At 39.3% G+C, this 18,320-nt stretch overlaps 1 protein-coding gene across 1 annotated transcript in view; it reads right to left on the reverse strand.

Annotated features, from left to right (window-relative positions):
* Positions 1-6,713: 6,713 nt before the first annotated feature.
* Positions 6,714-18,320, reverse strand: part of pdhx (pyruvate dehydrogenase complex component X) — a 40,595-nt gene continuing 28,988 nt past the window's right edge. The window contains exons 7-11 of the mRNA XM_031728621.2: positions 17,368-17,515; positions 15,204-15,262; positions 11,933-12,091; positions 8,329-8,393; positions 6,714-7,613 (exon numbers count right to left, since the gene is read on the reverse strand). Coding sequence (XP_031584481.1) covers positions 7,358-7,613; positions 8,329-8,393; positions 11,933-12,091; positions 15,204-15,262; positions 17,368-17,515 — 687 coding nt within the window. The 3' untranslated portion in view covers positions 6,714-7,357. The remainder of the gene's footprint in view (positions 7,614-8,328; positions 8,394-11,932; positions 12,092-15,203; positions 15,263-17,367; positions 17,516-18,320) is intronic.

Below are 18,320 nucleotides of genomic sequence, written 5' to 3' on the forward strand. Positions count from 1 at the left end.
TCATTTGAGCACACACCCTTGTGCCTCTCCCACACTTGCCCCACCCCCCTGCTGCCCCACCTCACACAGACTCCCCCCTCTCTTCCTCTCGCTTGCTTCCCGTTTCTACAGTTTGCAATGAATAAGATGAATGTCATCTCTTCTTCTGTCTGGCTGCTTATCCTCACCCTGCTTCCCTACCACTCTGCCGCCTTTTCTCCTAGCACCCCCCAACTTCCCCTTTTCGTGTTCTTGAGAGTTTTAAGAGAGCCCATCTGTTTTCTCTTTAATCCTCACTCTATTGTCATCAGATTTTTTTGCTTTTTTTTTTGTCTTGTGCTCCTTTGCACTTTTTCTGTCTCTATGTCTATTTTTTTTGCCTGCGTGACCAATTATAAGAGGTCACATCAATTTCACAGACACGCCTCATCATCAGCTTCAACTTCTTACCTTTATCTGTGTGTGTGTGTCTGACATCTGCCTTGAACACTGCAAAGATACAGATCCATCAACAGAAATGTGTTTAAGACACAACTTTATTAAAAATCTGTGTACAGAAAGCACCTTGAAACTTTTCATACAATGGTGCCTGTTAATGCAGAACAATGTGTCATGCTATCTCATCAACCAGAGGTTTCACTACCATCATGAGAAACCTGTCTCAATTCTATCTTTAGGTTTAACATTTCACTTCATCAGGATGATGGATAAAGCCATCTCAGGTTACCGGAATCTCCCCAGTGACACATCTTGTGATTTTGCCATGTGATTGCTCAATATCTCAAGTAAACAGTGTGGTGAGAAAGCTCAAGTGACTGTCTGTGTTCCCGGGAGTTCCATATCAACCATAAAGTATGTCTAATGGCTCAGCATGGCCAGCAACTCTGTAGTCATGGGAACAGCATTCAAATAATAAGTGACCTGGCCCTTCAGTTGAACACCGTTATTAGTGCATTACGCTCAAGCTTTTATATCTTACATCTCAGCATTTTTCCACTTATTTAAATCACAATTTGGCTCACTTGACTTGCAGACTCTTTTAGATATGTCTTTCAATGTGAAACTCCTTACATGCTTTAGCGGTCCAACACAGGAAGTGTAAGGTTACCATTGTACCAAGGTTAAGTGTCAACAGCTCTAGTAAGGGTGCAAGTGAGGCAACAGTTGGCACAGCAGCACAGTGTACTGAGTAAAATGCTCACAAATCATTCCAATATGCCTGAAATAAAACTCTACATCTTAACCAGCTCATTATTCTTACCGTTATTGTACAAAACACACAGTCCATTGTAGGCACCTGTGAGTTATTCTTGCATTCTAGAACCATATAAAGTATATCTGCAATACTGACTTGGTGACAGCACTAACGCAAAAGTTGAGAGATTACTAAAACAGTTCCTAGGAGTTGGCTGACATACCAAAACATGCGAGCATCGTGCCTGAGTAGGGGGATCCCCATGTGGAATTGTCCCATAGTTCAAGTTAAGTGAAAAAGGAGACTGAGGTGCAAAAGAAAAGATACACTAAACATCAATAACACAGTCACCCTGTGCTTTTGAACCCATATTTCATGGCAATTCATGTAATAGGTTTTGAAATATCTTTGTAATTGGCAATTAAGCTGAGTGATCAACCAACTGGATGTTGCCATCCCTAGAGTCAAGTGTCTAACATATGCAAAAGCACAGAATACACCAAGGACACACAAATATCTGCTTCAAAGTCTTAATTATTATCTCTAAACGACATCTCGTGATTTGTATTCAGTGATTTGTATAGGTATAATCTCATGATTTGTATATGATTAGCATGTAAGAGTATGTATGTAATTGGACTTATTTTTGAGCAATGCTAATGCTACATCTGATGGAGACTAAAAGCTGAGAACTGAGCCCATCATTGAATATATATATATAAATTAAATTATAAGTTTTTGCTGTTTATCTATGCAAAAAAAAAAATAAACAAATGTAACTAGGTATCTGAGATATTCACACTCCTACAGATATAGTTTACTTCCTGTTTTACTGTTGCCATAGTGATAGTGATGTAACAGTTTATCCTACAAGACAGAATGCAAGTAAACATGTTTGCAATACTAGAAACCATAAAAACCCCTATTTATTTCAACTTCTTTTTTTACACCTCATAACACAGACACATTTCCTGCCTTCTCTGGTGTGATTAGTATATCTTGCTCTTAACCTTTGACTGGAAATGGGCTATACTGACATTAGAATGACCAAGAGCTGTCTAGCATGTTTCCTTCTCAGCACAATGTCTGCCCCAGTCTCACAGGAGAAACAACAATGATTTAAACTGAAATGATGATCCACTGCTTTAATGAATAGTTGGGTCAATGAGTAACATTTGCCATGACTGCTGAAGCCTCTCTTAAACAGCTGTGCATACACACAGTCCCATATAAGCTAGACTGAGCCAAGGAGAGGCTAACTTGGTTAAAACTGTAGCACAATGGAATGCACGAAACTCTCAATCACTGTCAGTTTATACAAGTAAAATAAACCTGCTCTTCCTAGTTGAACCCATCGTGTTTAAGAGCTCGTATGAACATGAAAATGGGCTAATGACTAAGTGGGTCATATTTCTCATTCAACCGCGATTTAGGTTGTAAAACCTATTCATAGCCACATAGGCTGCAATGATGGTTTGAAAAATAACAAATTGTAGATAGCCTTCAAGGGTTATCATGTGGCTATTGCTGGGGTATGGCAGTGAAAAGAAAAGCAAAGAACAACAAGGAACACTGGGGAATACAATATATGAGTAAATCCCTAATTAGACATCAGACTCCTGAGTCACTGATTATAAAAAAAAGGGAACTTTCCCATGATGTTTGCTAAATGAGGTCACACACATACGCTGACACCGTGTTTCGGAATCCTTGTGGTAATTTAGGCTGCCTATTGGCGACTCCTCAGCATTCCTTTTAGGCAGCGTGCCTTTTTCCTTTCGACCAGAGCCGTTACTGGAATTTGAGAGATTGCAAGATGTCCAAATAAGTGCAGAGTAGTGAGACAAAAATCCAACATTCACAGTCTAAACATGTGGTGAATATGAGTGATGTAAAGTATTTGGTGTAGTGAGGCTGCACAGTGTGATGACCACAGGAACTCTTTCGAGATTTGTGTGTGTTGTCTCAGCGTGATGAAGATCATCTCCTGGTTGGCTGGAGCTAAACTCTGTCAAATAACAAAAAGGAACTTGCCAATAACCAAAGGCTATACAAGACCTGCCTCATCCTGCAGTCTAAAGGGTCCTTCATCCCTGGTACCACCACTTTGTAATATGTTGAATCATTTTTTGTACAGCTTATTTTGAGACTAAGGTTCTGTCAATCTCATTTATCAATATTGCTTTTTTATATATACATTTACTATTTTCTTAGTTATCCCCTTGCAGCTGTTGAATATTTGAACAAATTATCTGCTAGTGACAAAAATAGCAAGTTTGTGTTTTAACCCAATCCACCCAAAGATGACTATTCTTTCCCTTTGTCTAATAAACTTACTAAAGCTAGAAAGTTGCTAGGACTGTGTCCTTGTTGTGCATCTCTGGCCGAGCTCTGCCTCACCCTGCAGAGTGTCAAGCTGAGTGAGCTCTCCCAGCATCATGGGACCATGACTGGACCGCTTCAAAAGGCTAGGCTTTGCAACAACAACAAAGCAAGGGCCTCGCTTCTGTTTGGGTGCTGGGACAGCAGAGACTGTGTTTGGATAGTGAGTGTCACAGCATACTGTAAAGCCAAATGGAATGTCCTGTGTCACCTGTACCCTCAGTTTGCATAATGATAAGCCTCAGTAAGTCTCATTCGAAATGTTTACAGATATCTCTTGGTTTCTGGGAACGCTACATGTGTTTCCTTTCAGAAGAAACAAACAGGATGCTTTAAGTTCAGTAGCAACTTACACCTTTCGAAAGAAATGACATCAAGTTCTAAATGTGGCATAACTCAGAAAAAGGAAGGGGAAGTATACAGTAGTAGTGTTACAGCTAGTTAAACAAACAAAGCAAGTATCATATTTAAAAAGAGGATTGAATAAAGAAGTCCTGGTCGTAAGGGGAAATGGGGAGACCAGAGGAAATCCTGTCAACAATGGTTGAACAAACTTGAGCATGACATAATGTGGATGAGAGCAACCCTCTTGCCAGCTGCGGTGATTAGCCTGCCTGCTTGTACAAAGAAAATCTGCATGCAGAAGATGTAACCTCCCTATATAAAAAGACCAGAATAAATTTAGGCAATAAATCTATTTTTGACTTGAAAAATCTACATCTACTCCAGGGTTGGATGGCTTGGGGAAAGGGTGGGATTCAAACTGAAGAGACTGCAATTCACCCTATGCCTTTTTTTTCTAATATAATCAAGATCTGGTCCCACTCCCTCATTATATGCAGCTGAAAACCCTCAAACATGGAATTCAGCCATTATAGCTTTTTGGACCAACACATTTTTTGGACCAAGTGCCTGAAGGACATCCAAGAGGTGCACACTTGTTCTCATTGGTCTCCATAGCAACTGCCTCCAGCACTCCGTACCACGCTGTGCGTCCATTGGCCTGACCTACACATATGCCTGAGCCCCTGTATTATCTTCAAGACCTTGCAAACAGTTCAGCAAAACCTTAGCGGGAACAAATCTAATTCTTGCTGTCGATGCAGCTCCCTTATCCAGCTGTTACATATAATAAGATCGTTGGGCAGAGATTGGCGGGGTGGCTATCAGAGGACTAAATGTCAGACTGTGCAAAGAAAGCCAAGGAAATGTCAGAATCTGTTTTGCTGCAGAGCTGATATCTGGAAATGCATTGTTCAGCTGCTTTATTTAACAGATCCAGCGGTTGTCAAACTGATTGAAATCTGTTATATAGCGTGAAGGCAGAACACAGCAAGATTTCACCTCACTGACATTCAGTTCCGTAACAGTGAGGCACATATAAAAAGATACATCATAATATTATAGTCCAATTCATCAATGCATTCATTCTATACAAATATTTGTATACCGTACATGTTTGTGCTTTTTTATGGATCAGTTGTGCTGCATTGGACTTGATATTTAATGATCTTTCAAGGGACATTATCTCTTCTCAGCATATGGAGAAATTGTGCAGAGATAAATACTCAGCAGTGAGATCAGTATTGCATGTCAGCTGTGCTATTTATATTCATCATCATTCATACGTTCTAAAGTAATGGAGATGAAGAATGGGTTTGACTGAGGCTGAAGTACTATAAGATGATGTGACATAGTATTCAGTTTCCTAATAACCTAAATATAACTGACAAAACTAAATTAGTCACTAGTGTTTGTATATTAGTCCTGTATGCCATTTATTTCTGTTTTCTTACTATTTATGTTCCCTGCACAGTTGGTGTGGAGCGCCCACAATTTTGTGGTACATGTACAATAATAACAATAGGCCACTCTATTCTATTCCAATGTTGACTGTCACGACTAGTAAATCTCTGTGAGAATGTTGATGAAAAGTAAAGTTTTTATCCACATGCCGAAACATGAAATGTTAACAACTACCACTTTGTCTGATACTCTCTTTGTGCTTAAGTATATTTTCTGTTGCTTTGGTAACTAGCGAAAGGTGCGTGTGTGTGTGTGTGTGCAGAGCGGTGAGCATAGTGGATAAAACAGTTGGGTTATGCCAAACACGCCCCTGTTCCTATGTACCCCTTTATGTGTCTATGTCTCCCTCTCTCTTCATTGCTCACTCTCAATCTGATACCACAGCAACCATAGCACGAAACGTCCTTGCTTGTTATTAGGAAAGGTTGTAAAGGGCCGGTAGACTTGCAGTGAAGGAAGAATGAAAAAAAGAAAGGCTGGTATTAGAGTTTCTGTTCACTGTTCTCCTGAATCCTCCATTAGTTATGCTGCAATAGGTGTAGGCTGCTGGGGGATTCCCAGCAGCCTACACCTATTGACTCATTATTTCCTCTTCAGTCACCTTTCTCACTCAACATGTGTTAGTAGAACTCTCTGCATTGAATCATACTCGTTATTAATCTCTGGCCCTTTTCCACAGCATGTCCTTCATCCTGTCTTCCTTCTCTCACCCCAAATGGTGGCAGCAGATGGCCCCGCCCCTTCCTGAGCCTGGTTCTGCCGGAGGTTTCTTCCTGTTAAAAGGGAGTTTTTCCTTCCCACTGTCGCCAAAGTGCTTGCTCATAGGGGTCATATTATTGTAGGGTCTACCTTACAATATGAAGCACATTGAGGCGACTGCTGTTGTCATTTGTCGCTATATAAATAAAATTGAATCCCCCCCTTTCTCTTTAATCCTGGCCATAACAACATCAAATCAAGTCTGTTTTGGTATCATTGCAACCTGCCTATTCCACAACTCACCTCGGGTAACTTCCATTCAGACTTAAAATCTATCCAAATTCAGTTAAGCAGGTGCAAGGCAACAGTTTTTTTTTTAACCCTTTCAAGGCTGATAGTGGATAAAATGGAAATCTAACCCACAGAGGACGTTTGAAACCACAGCTTTTTCCTCCTTCTTTGAAAATATTAGAATCTGCTTTTGCATATTTAGGATAAGCTTTGTCTTACTGGTAGTATATAAAGAGACAGCTGTTCTTCCCTCCCTTAAAGCAAACACAAGCATCTGCCATCAGAGTCTGACCTGTATACTGAACAAATTATCCAAATTGGCTGAAAATCTGGGAAAATACATTTTAATGACACACAAACATTTTAAGATTGAACAATGTGTTTTATTGGCAACCTTGATTTGTATACAGCTGAATTTGAAGGATTTGTTCTCCAGTGTAGTCGATTTTAAATAAGTTAAAACATATTAATAGGAAAAATTAATAATAAAACAATTAGATTCTTAAATTTTGTAACAGAAACCATTTACATGGGTTATCAATCTAAATGGAAATTGTATTGCCAGTTTTATTGTTCAGTAATGCATATCTTTGTTGTAGAAATGTATAGTGAAGTTTTGAGAGAACTATTTGCATGTTTACCAACACTGACATCGAGCAGATACACTTGACTGCGAAACAGCAGTTGAGCTGGACTCGAAACACTTTATGTACACAACACTAGTGTGGTAGACCAATCAGATTCTTGGTAATTTGGCACCAAGAATCTTCCTCCACTCTAGCTGAGTCCCCATAACTCCTCCATCACAAAGCCTGGTGATCATCAGTCAGAAGTAGTCCAAAAAATTAACTTTAAATTACGTACAATTCTACTCTGTAAGCCTTAATTGGAAACAAACTTTTTAAGAGCTCTCTGGCTGTGAAAACATGAGCCAGGCTTTGTCATGTAGGTGTTTCTTCCTGTATCGATAAATTCCCTTTTATAAAGCTCTCTCTGTTTGTTTTTTCACACCAGGGCCATGCGTTGTGGTTTTTCTAGGTTGGCTCGGAATTTATCAAGAAACCGCGATGCTAATTCGTCGTCCACTAGTCGCCCGTCACTGGACAACGTAACTGTCATCAGCTGCTTAGTGGACAGGGTCTGATCATCCTCACAGAGCTGCAGTTCAGCCCTGGACGTCCCAACAGCAAGGATACATGCCTGAGGCGGGTTAATCACAGCACTGAAGCCACTGATTCCGAACATCCCTAGGTTAGATATACTGTGGGATAAAAAGAGAAAAAGATAGCAGGCGTATTACGTCAGTGGTCAAACTTGGCTGAAGATAATAAAAGGTCAAGATGATACATAAAAACTAACTAAGCAGACAGTTAAGATTATTAACAAAATTAAGCTCAAGAACTGCCCCTAAATATTGTGCACATTAAACAAAACTGACCTGAGGGCTTTCTGATGTTTGCATTAATGGGAGTTCTGGTTCAGGGAATGGAAAAACTAATAGGTGAAGGATATAGACATAATGTATATCCTCAGGAGAACGAAGAAAGTGGCGTCTCCGTAGGAATCCATTGCTTCTGCCTGACACAGAAACCCCATTTGTTTCTAAATGACACCATTAATTCTAATGAGTTAAAAAGCCCCCCCCCTTCACGCTTCTGCAATTGATGGAACAGTAACTGATGGTCTTTGTTGCCCAAGAACACATTCAGTTCAGGCTCACATGAAATGTAGACTATGCATAATATATTGGCTCACTGTGAAACCAGATTTTAATCATAAATGTGGAAATGTATAATGGCTTATTCTTATTACTGAGTTTCAAAGGAACATTGGGGAAATAGTATTAATAGGAAGACAGGAACCACTTTTTGACACATTACAAAAAAAGTTCATTAAATTGCAATTAACTGAGACAGCAGTACTAATAATAAAAAGAAAAACCTGGTAAAAAACACTGACTATAATAACAACTTTACCTAAATGAGCCTCCCTGGTATTCCTCAGGAAGCAGTTTCCCATCTCGAGCCTTCTGGGCTAGAGCCTATAAAAACACCAGATCGATATTCTTAAAGAAATAAATACATTTGATGTATGAAACAGATCAAATACAAAATAGCCAGAATACATGTGTGATATACACAACAGACTTGGAAATGTAGATAAAACCATAAGCATGTGCTGTACTGATTAACTGTAAGTTATTGTACAGTCTGCAACACAAAATACAGAAAAAAAATGTTTTCCTGATAAGGTTCAGCTATTCTCTAAAGCAACTAATGAAACTAATATTAAAATCAAGGTTTCACATTGAAAAAAAGACAGAATAAAGAAACGCAAATGGAATTCAAAACTGAAATTGCACTTTTAAATGTTCACCATGGTCCTGATAGAAATAGATTAGTATCCTAATGTGCATGGGTAAATTAAAGAAATGGGAATGAAAAGCACCCAGAACTGCAGATGAGGCATCTGGTGACACATTAGTTCAGCTAGGTTATGTGAATCCTTGCTCTCTCACAGCATGAATGCTGTCTGAAAAGCTTGGCAAAAACCCAATATAACTGAGAAACAAAGCACGAAAAAGGTATTGTTTCTAGTGCAAACACCTGGTTCATTCAACCTTCTCCAAGAAGGATGGTGATATCAAGCAGTAAAACATTATAAAAGTGCATGCTCCACATTATACCACAGACTGTGTTGAAATAATGAAGAGCTTATTGTTAAAATGCACCACTGAACTTATCTTTTTCCTAAGTTATTGGCTTATTTGAATAGAATTGTTCTTAAAGGTTAATGGTGGGATATAACCAACACAGAAACTTGAGAGTGACTCAAAAGACGCAATAGAGCATGGTGGGTACAATTATGATAAGAGCACTAAGTGCAAAAACAGTCATGCTCCTCTCCATCAAATCAACAGCCAGCAGTGCTCTATTCAGACATTGTGTCGATTTTAATTCGAGACCTATGAAAATCAGCAAATGCACATTTACCTCAAAGCATCAGCAGCACAAGTAAATTGAATAGCTGTGGGTGGTAAAGAACACTTTGAAGGCTTAAGTGGACTGACATGTGTGCAGTGTTACTGCTCGTGCTTTAAAGCAGCTGTTGTGTATGCAAGTATGTTAGCACTGAAACATTCTGATCTGGCATCTGAACAACTGACAGGTATTATATTATTAGAACTAAAATAATCAAAATAGGTTAAGACAATCAATATAAAAATAATACATTGTCTTCTGGGAGTCACAACGAATCAGTAGCAATATAATTAGAAAGAACAGAACACTTTGACCACATAATTTCAGTTCTCTAAAGAAAAAAACAAAAGAAAACAATTGTTTTTCAATATAATGAAAAAGGAAGGAACGCAAAAAGGAACAAAAGATAAAAAAGGAACTGTTTGTGATGCAAAAGGGCTTGAGAAACATAGCAGCGCTTCTGGTCTGACCTGGACCACCACGGCAGCCAGTGGAGGCAAACTATATAATAATACATGTATATATTTCAAAGCAAGCAACTATGTGTATTCAATTGGTTGATGAAAAAATGTAAAATTGTATTGTGTACACAACTGTCTACACATATTCACCTCTAGTTTTGATAGTCAAAGTCAAAGTGAAAGTCAACACAAACAGAAGCACTCGATTTTAAGCAATCGCATTTTTTGCAAAAACTGATCACATGGGTTTAGGCAGTTCCAGTAATAATATGTCTAAAACCTAATCACACACCCACTGCTAAATCCAACCACCAACCTGATGACTATCACTGGCATACACGGACATGCACCGTGCATCAAATGTACTTTCACCCCTCCCAAGTTTAAATTAGCACTCTTGCATGAAAAAATTGCATTTTACTAATACAGTTTCCACCACTGTCACTGCAACAGCTAAGGTTACACGTACTATTACTTGTGCTGACACTCAGCTGTGATGTCGATAATGTTAAAGCAACAATGTGTCATTAGCGCCAAAGGTGTTCTAAAAGTCAGCCCTGCTTCTTGATTATGGAAAGAGTTTTGCATTTTCAGGTTTTATGACTGATAGCTGATGAATCCAACATAAATGTGTACAAAGATAAGTCAGTCATAAAAACAGGCTCTGAAGTTTAGGGAATTTTACATGGGGGTCACTGTACATGTCAAACATTACATTTTTTATTATCATCATCTATTTCAAAGTCATTCATAATTCATCGATTTGTGATGTATGTGTCTTTGATAGAAGTATGTGGCTCTTATCATTAAGTATCTTTTTTGGTGCTTTGCATTTGCTGAGCAAGCTTTGTAACAGTTCCCAGGTGTTTATGAGAAAGCAAAAAAAGGAAACAAAGAGTATTTTTACTTCATATACCATATCTGATCGATCTCTTCTCCAGACATCAAAATCCAAATCTACTGGCCTTTATAGTACATATAAAGTGCTTCTCCTTTTCAGTTGATTAACTCTGTACAACACTTGGGGGATATCAGGTTAAGCTCTGCTATCTGCTGACTTGAAGCTAGCTTAATGACAAATGCTGTTTTAGCCACCACCACTGAGCTGGTGAGTAAGCTGCCCACAGAGTACTAATTTGGACTTTTCCATGCAGTACGTTTTGCTTTGGATTTATTTATTTTTACCAAAGCAAGAAAAGAAGAAATATCCTCTTCAGGAAACATCATCTTTTCAAGAGGTTTTCCAAGCTCCAGAGTACACAATGGTCAAAAATCATCTGCCCATGATCCCAGATTTTGTCTCAGAGCTAACCACCAAACAACGTCTGCACGTGTCACTGCACTCTATGGATTTTGAGATTCTCAGTTTTCTCATTTCCCCCCTATGAGGAACAGAGGAGCTTGTATTGTGTCTGGTGTGTGCACTACGTACCTTCATTGACAGAAGTTCGAATATGACCAGTTGTTTGTCTGCTATGTTAATTCAGCTAGAGGCAAAGCACTGTCTAAACAGGGGCTATCCCCCTGGACCTCCCAAGGTTTGTCTTTGCCTCAGGGTGTGACAGCATAGTCCACCAGGGAACTGGCAACCTCATGAGCCCTATTTAAAGAGGTTTCTGTGAATTATATTTGAATTGCAGCTAGTTGGTCATTACCGCACTCTTGTTCAGTTCTATTAGTGGTGCTCTGACACTGGTTCAGTGGCTACTCTACAGGGTGTGTACATATACTCCATACTGTATTTGTTATACTGAATGAATCAACTGGAAGGGAACAAAATGTTATTACTACAACTTCTGTTCCCTGAAGGAGAGGAAACGAGGACTGAATGATGCTAATGGGAATTAATTAAAATTATAGCCTGAGAGTAAATGAGATTCTACCACAAAATCCGTTAGGGTCCAGTCAAGTCTAAATCTCAAATCTATTCCTAGTTACAATTCAATGGAGAACTCCATATCTAGAACTGAAAGAATACAAAGAACACCTTTGCATTTTGAAGTTATAACTCTCCAACCAGAAACGAAATCAATGGAAAAATGTTTTGAGAAAACACAGTTATTAACTCATAGCATTTTAAAACAATGATCATGTAGTTGTTTTTTGCCTTCAACTCCTTTTATTTTCAAGTTCTTTACCTTAGCATTGGATGAGATCTCCTGGACTCCTTTGTTTGCAGCATCCTTGATGATTGGAGTAATGAGACCTTTGTCTGTTGCCACAGCAATAGAAATATGCACTGAATCAAGTGCACGGGCTCCATCACCAGACCAAGTCACATTCACTTCTGGCATTTCCTAGGAAACAGGAGTCAAAGGTCACCTCATGTCCTCATGTTATCAGGGATAAATACAGGCAAAGAGAGATAAGCTCTCTTCAGTCGAGGTGTGTTAAGCTGCTTCCTTTTTTCTACAGAGGTTGCTACGGATCCACATATTTGATTTGGCACATGTTTTACACCGCATGTCATTCTTGATGCAGCCCTCCTACTTTATCTGGGCTTGTGACTGGCACTAGGAGATCGTTAGTTTGTGATCCCCTTGGGATGAATTTGTATTTCCTCCTGCTCTAAACTGTGAATCTTTTGCGTGTTTTTAACAAATACTCATCAGAAGTGGAGCCTCTATTATAAAATATTAGCGGTAATACAAATTAACTTGACATTTGAGTGGTACACAAATACATTAGTTTATCTAATGTAGTGCAGACGCTGAACCAAACATATTTTCGTCACATGGGATGCCTTACCAACAGTAAAACGCAGTGTCTGTGACGGTGCCTGTGTTGAGTGGCAAATTATTATCATTATGATTTTTTTTTTATAATTCTGTCCTGTCTGGTAGCTTTTGCAATCAGAATTAGGATATGAATTCACTGTTGTGCCAAACACATTTTGCTTTTTTAAGATTAGCTCTATAATCTAAGGAGCTTGGAAAAAAAGCGTGTGGACTTCTTTAAGTTGCTTGAAGATGTTTCACCAAGAAGCTTCTTCAGTTCTAGGATCAAATGGTGGAGAGTCCCAAATTTAAGTCCTGTGGGAGTGTCACCCCATAAGGGACAATGGACACCCTAATGATCCTGTACCTAATTACACGAGCCAAGGTGTGAAAACAGGTGTAGGTCACTATCAGCCAAGGTTTGGGGTGAGCTCATTGTGAAGCATAGCCCCACCCTATCATATGATTTCCTGAGTGGGCGTTAAGGCATCTGGGAAGGGATCTCAAAACTGGATTATAGACGGCAGACAGTTGGTGTCGTAAGCCACCGCCTCTGTTCAAAGATGGTCGCTCACAGTGGACATACAGTGGCTTACAAAAGTATTTGGCCCCCTTGAACTCTTCCACATTTTGTCACATTACAGCCACAAACATGAATCAATGTTATTGGAATTCCAGGTGAAAGACCAATACAAAGTGGTGTACACGTGAGAAGTGGAACGAAAATCATACATGATTCCAAACATCTTTTACAAATAAATAACTGCAAAGTGGGGCGTGCGCAATTATTCAGTCCCCTGAGTCAATACTTTGTAGAACCACCTTTTGCTGCAATTATAGCTGCCAGTCTTTTAGGGTATGTCTCTACCAGCTTTGCACATCTACAGACTGAAATCCTTGCCCATTCTTCTTTGCAAAACAGCTCCAGCTCAGTCAGATTAGATGGACAGCGTTTGTGAACAGCAGTTTTCAGATCTTGCCACAGATTCTCGATTGGATTCAGATCTGGACTTTGACTGGGCCATTCTAACACATGGATATGTTTTGTTTTAAACCATTCCATTGCTGCCCTGGCTTTATGTTTAGGGTCGTTGTCCTGCTGGAAGGTGAACCTCCGTCCCAGTCTCAAGTCTTTTGCAGACTCCAAGAGGTTTTCTTCCAAGATTGCCCTGTATTTGGCTCCATCCATCTTCCCATCAACTCTGACCAGCTTCCCTGTCCCTGTTGAAGAGAAGCACCCACAGAGCATGATGCTGCCACCACCATATTTGACAGTGGGGATGGTGTGTTCAGAGTGATGTGCAGTGTTAGTTTTCCGCCACACATAGCGTTTTGCATTTTGGCTTCTTTCACTCCTCTTTCAAACCATCTGTCCTCTCTGTCCAAAATGTGAACATCGGCATCCTCGAAAGAGTGACCTTAGTCCTTAGATGCAGATGGACAGCTGAGTCTTGTCCTGTGGAGGTGGCTCTTCTATGTTGTGCCATGCGCTTGCGAAGTAGCTGTTTGGTCTCTCCAATGTAGAGGTCTGAGCATTCCTCGCTACACTGTACAGCATACACTACATTGTTAAGTTTGTGTTTAGGTTTGTGCTTAGATCGCAGACACCAAACTGTCTGCAATCTATAATCCAGTGTTGAGATCCCTTCCCAGATGCCTTAACGCCCACTCACATCCTGGGTCATTTGACCTCAGGAAATCATATGATAGGGTGGGGCTATGTTTCACAATGAGCTCACCCAAAACCTTGGCTGATAGTGACCTACACCAGTTTTCACACTTCGGCTCGTGTAATTAGGTAGAGGATCATTAGGGGGTCCATTGTCCCTCTTGGGGGGACACTCCCACAGGGCTTAAATCTGGGACTCTCCACCATTTGACCCTAGGACGGAAGAAGCTTCTCGGATGAGAGGTGAAACGTCTTCAAGCAACTTAAAGAAGTCTAGACGCTTTTCTTTCCAAGCTCCTTAGACTACGATGACCTGGATGACTGAGAACCTTCACAGACATTAGCTCTATAAATTCTCTGTAGGTTCCTCTCGTACAGGGTTTATTTCTTCATTTCTATTCGTGTTATTAAAGTTATTACATTATATGTGGCATACAGTATAACAACATCTAAGACAGGACAGGAAGTCATAAAAAAAGGATAAAGTGCAAACAGAAATGCATGTATCGCCAACTGCCGCACCTGTAAGAAAAAAAGACAATCATCTGGAACACAAAAATTCAAAACTGGGTACATAACTCAACATTCTTCTTGTGGGGAGTGTGTGTGACAGAGAGAGAAAGGGAGACTAGGTGTGTGTGTCTTTGCCATGAAATCTACTAGAAAATGAGGGTGGGAAGTGGCAATATTGCAACACAATATTTTATATTAATATAATAAAATAGTGTTTTATAGTGAAAAATAAGTAAGTCATTATATTCTTACAAAATGTTGCTGGAATAACTACATTACCAGGAGGGCCACATCGTCCACAATGTCCAATGCCTTCCACATATTCTTTAAATCTAACAACAAATCTTAGACACATGTGTCCAAATGGTTTATTAAGCACTGGAAGAGATTAAAATTCTGGAAAACATCGCAATGTTCTAAAAAAATACAGGGTTAGACATGAACAGATGACCCATCTTAAGCAATTACACACATTGAAGAAACAAATGACAACAAATGAGGAGTACTTACTCTGAGTGTAACAGCTGCTGCCTTGATGATGAAGTCATTAACAGACACTTTAATCTGCTCTGAAAAGACAAAGAAGTTATGAGAATAACCTAATCTCTGCTTATTATTATCAGAATTAAGCCAAGCGGAAAGCTGGATAAGCTAAAAACGTATGGCTCTAAATGCCAAGGCAGAGTGAAAGTCGGGTATCTTGTACAAGACCTGCAATGTTTCAATTATCAAAAAACAGTCAGTTAAATAGGGAAAATTCTAAATGAATTAATTTCTATGTAAACAAACTGCAAGTGCATGACACTACACATGTCATTGCATGGGGAAAATGCAATATATTGTTGTTGTTCACTCCAGCTGATCAGAAGAGGCCCCTCTATGCCAAACTCAATGATGCGAATTTGCTTCATTCCCTGCTTGATGTGTAACACACATTGGGGCAGTCAGGCTTGGCATCAGAGCCAACTTTTACTAGGTTCCAATAATGCAGTACCAGACAGTTCTGAATGCTGTGAGCAGTATGATTAATGAGCTAACCGTGAAATCGCACTGGACGAGAACAATGAGAGTCCACAAAAACAACCGGCGAGAGAATCCCTCCGTACACACACAACCTTGCTAATAGGTCTGGAATGGCCATCCCATTTCCTCTATCACAGAGACAGGACCCAAAGAGATTTACTGTTTGTTTGACTGTGCTGAAAAGTTAAGCTAAACAAGGCCAATTACGTGACACGGCATTAAACTAAGTGTTTTAAAATTGGAATCTGACATAGTACTTTTACTTAATCAGCATGAAAAAATGGCCCAAAGTAAGCAAAGGCTCCATTTAGGAAATCAAGCCATTAAGGATAAATATTTTTCTTGTTTTGTGCAAAAGTGAATGTCACGTGTCAGTGTTCACTTTCTGGTTTGCGGTGGAAACTGTCCTTCAATTTACACACCCAAGATTCTGTTTCACAAGAAGTAGATGTTTGCTCAATAACCGTTGTTAGGGAAGGTTGTGAAGCTGAGGAAGTAATGCCCACACTGCTAGTTTCAACCAATGCTTCATTTGATATTAGAATTGCATCAGACTTACAGTATTCAATGTGTATAGTGTCTATTTTATAAAAATTATAAGATTGTAATGATCTATCTTTCTTGTGGTATTCACTGCCCCTACATTTACTGTTAAACCCATTTTTATTCCTTGGCTTTCAGTTCTGACTACTTTTATTTTGTCATTTCTTACTCAAGTTGTCTCATTTTATGCTTCCTTTCTTAAATCTCAGTTAATTATTTGAAATGTACAGCACTTTGGTCAACAGCTATCGTTTTAAATGTGCTATATAAATAAATTTGACTTGTATTCAGAGGCCTTTAATGCCATTTTTTTTAATTCAGTAATACTGTTATTTATCACATGGTGCACAACAACAGATCTAACACATCTAAGTATTAATACGATGCTGTACAATATTAAGAAATGGCTTTGGTAAACATGGCTCTTTCCTAGATCACATCAGTAGATGTCAGCCCTGTGAATCCAACTTCAGCCATTCACAAATCCCTGCTTAAGAATCCATACAGCATGTGCACACTCATCATGCTGAGTAACTCTTTCAGCGTTTATAGTTACTTGTCAAAATGTGGCAAGTACACAAAAATAGTGATACTGTTGATGCTTAACAAAAAGCACAGCAAACAAATAAAGAAATAAAGTTACAAGATGTGCCCTTCGTCAAGAGGAACTGGCTACAATTCCTCTTTGGATTTAGTTTGTCTAAATGACTTCTCTTTATGATCCCAGGCTGTCTCTGTGATACTGACAACAGGGCTCTGTTGCAGCCATAGATATACTGCAGGTCTTGCTCGTGGGGTACTGCTTCATGGATAGGCATTTAAACTTCAAAAGTGGCTAAAACATTTGCCAAGTACAATAATTTATCTGTCCATAAAACAAAAGTCACCTCCTCTGTGGAACACAGATGTGTGTATTGATTTGAAACACAGGAATGGACATGAACCACGAGATGAATGCTCGAATGAAGCGTCACATTAATATTCTGAAATCCACAGCTTCACAGATAAGCTGTCTTACAAATTTCCCTGTCAGTATGCATTAAGGGAGATACCACTTGCAGGACAACAACAGTGTTAATGAAAAGACACTAGTTTCAAGTGTTTTTACCTTTGGCTAGATCTTTGCGGAGCTGCATGACAGCAGCCATGTCACAGTCGATGGATGCATATGAATGGGGGATGGTGGTCTTTGACTGGGTTAGCCTTTGAGCAATCACACGGCGGACATTTGAAGCTGGAACCTCAGTGAAAGTTCCCTGGAGATGTGAAGGAGGGAGAAGGGGAGGTAAATAATTCAGTGAAGGAAAAAAAAGACATTTTGAGAGAGCCAACAGGGATATGGTGGACACATCTTCACTGCTACTAACGACTCCAAAAACGCATGAAGTAAATAAATGTTGACTGCAGCCTTGATAGTTAATGACTGGTTAAAAAGAATCCTCAGTCTTTGAGATGAACAAGCAGTGTATGAATGTGTGTGTGAATGGGTGAATGACTGGATATGTAAAGCGCTTTGGGGTCCTTAGGGACCATAAAAGCGCTATATAAATACAGGCCATTTACCATTTACCTTACAGGATACCACTAACTGATACTACTCAACAGGCATACTAAATATAACTGATAAATATCTACAGCAGCAATGTAAAAGTTAACCATGCAGAAATAGTTATTGTTTGAGATGAGACAATCCCATTACATCCTCTTAGCCAAAAGCAACAAATCCCCAAATGTAAAAGATGGCCTGCTCCATCTGAGTCAGTAGCTGAATTAGAGCTGGGCGATATAAGATTTTTTCATATCACGATATGTTTTTTTTCATTTCAGGCGATAACGATATATATCACGATATAAGCCAAATAACTATATTTATAAGATTTAAATGTGCCGTTGCTCACAAGTAAAATGTGAAATAATCAGCAGCTTGTTTTGATTTAAATATTTATTTCCCACAATAAGTTCAACAGGGTAGATGTACTTCAGGAACATGAGGCTTCAGTTTCAGATAAATAAAGGCAAATATTGCAAACTACACAAAAGGCAGCCGCTAAAGCGTTTAAG

The sequence above is a fragment of the Oreochromis aureus genome, linkage group 7, assembly GCF_013358895.1.
Source record: "Oreochromis aureus strain Israel breed Guangdong linkage group 7, ZZ_aureus, whole genome shotgun sequence".
NCBI lineage: Eukaryota > Metazoa > Chordata > Actinopteri > Cichliformes > Cichlidae > Oreochromis > Oreochromis aureus.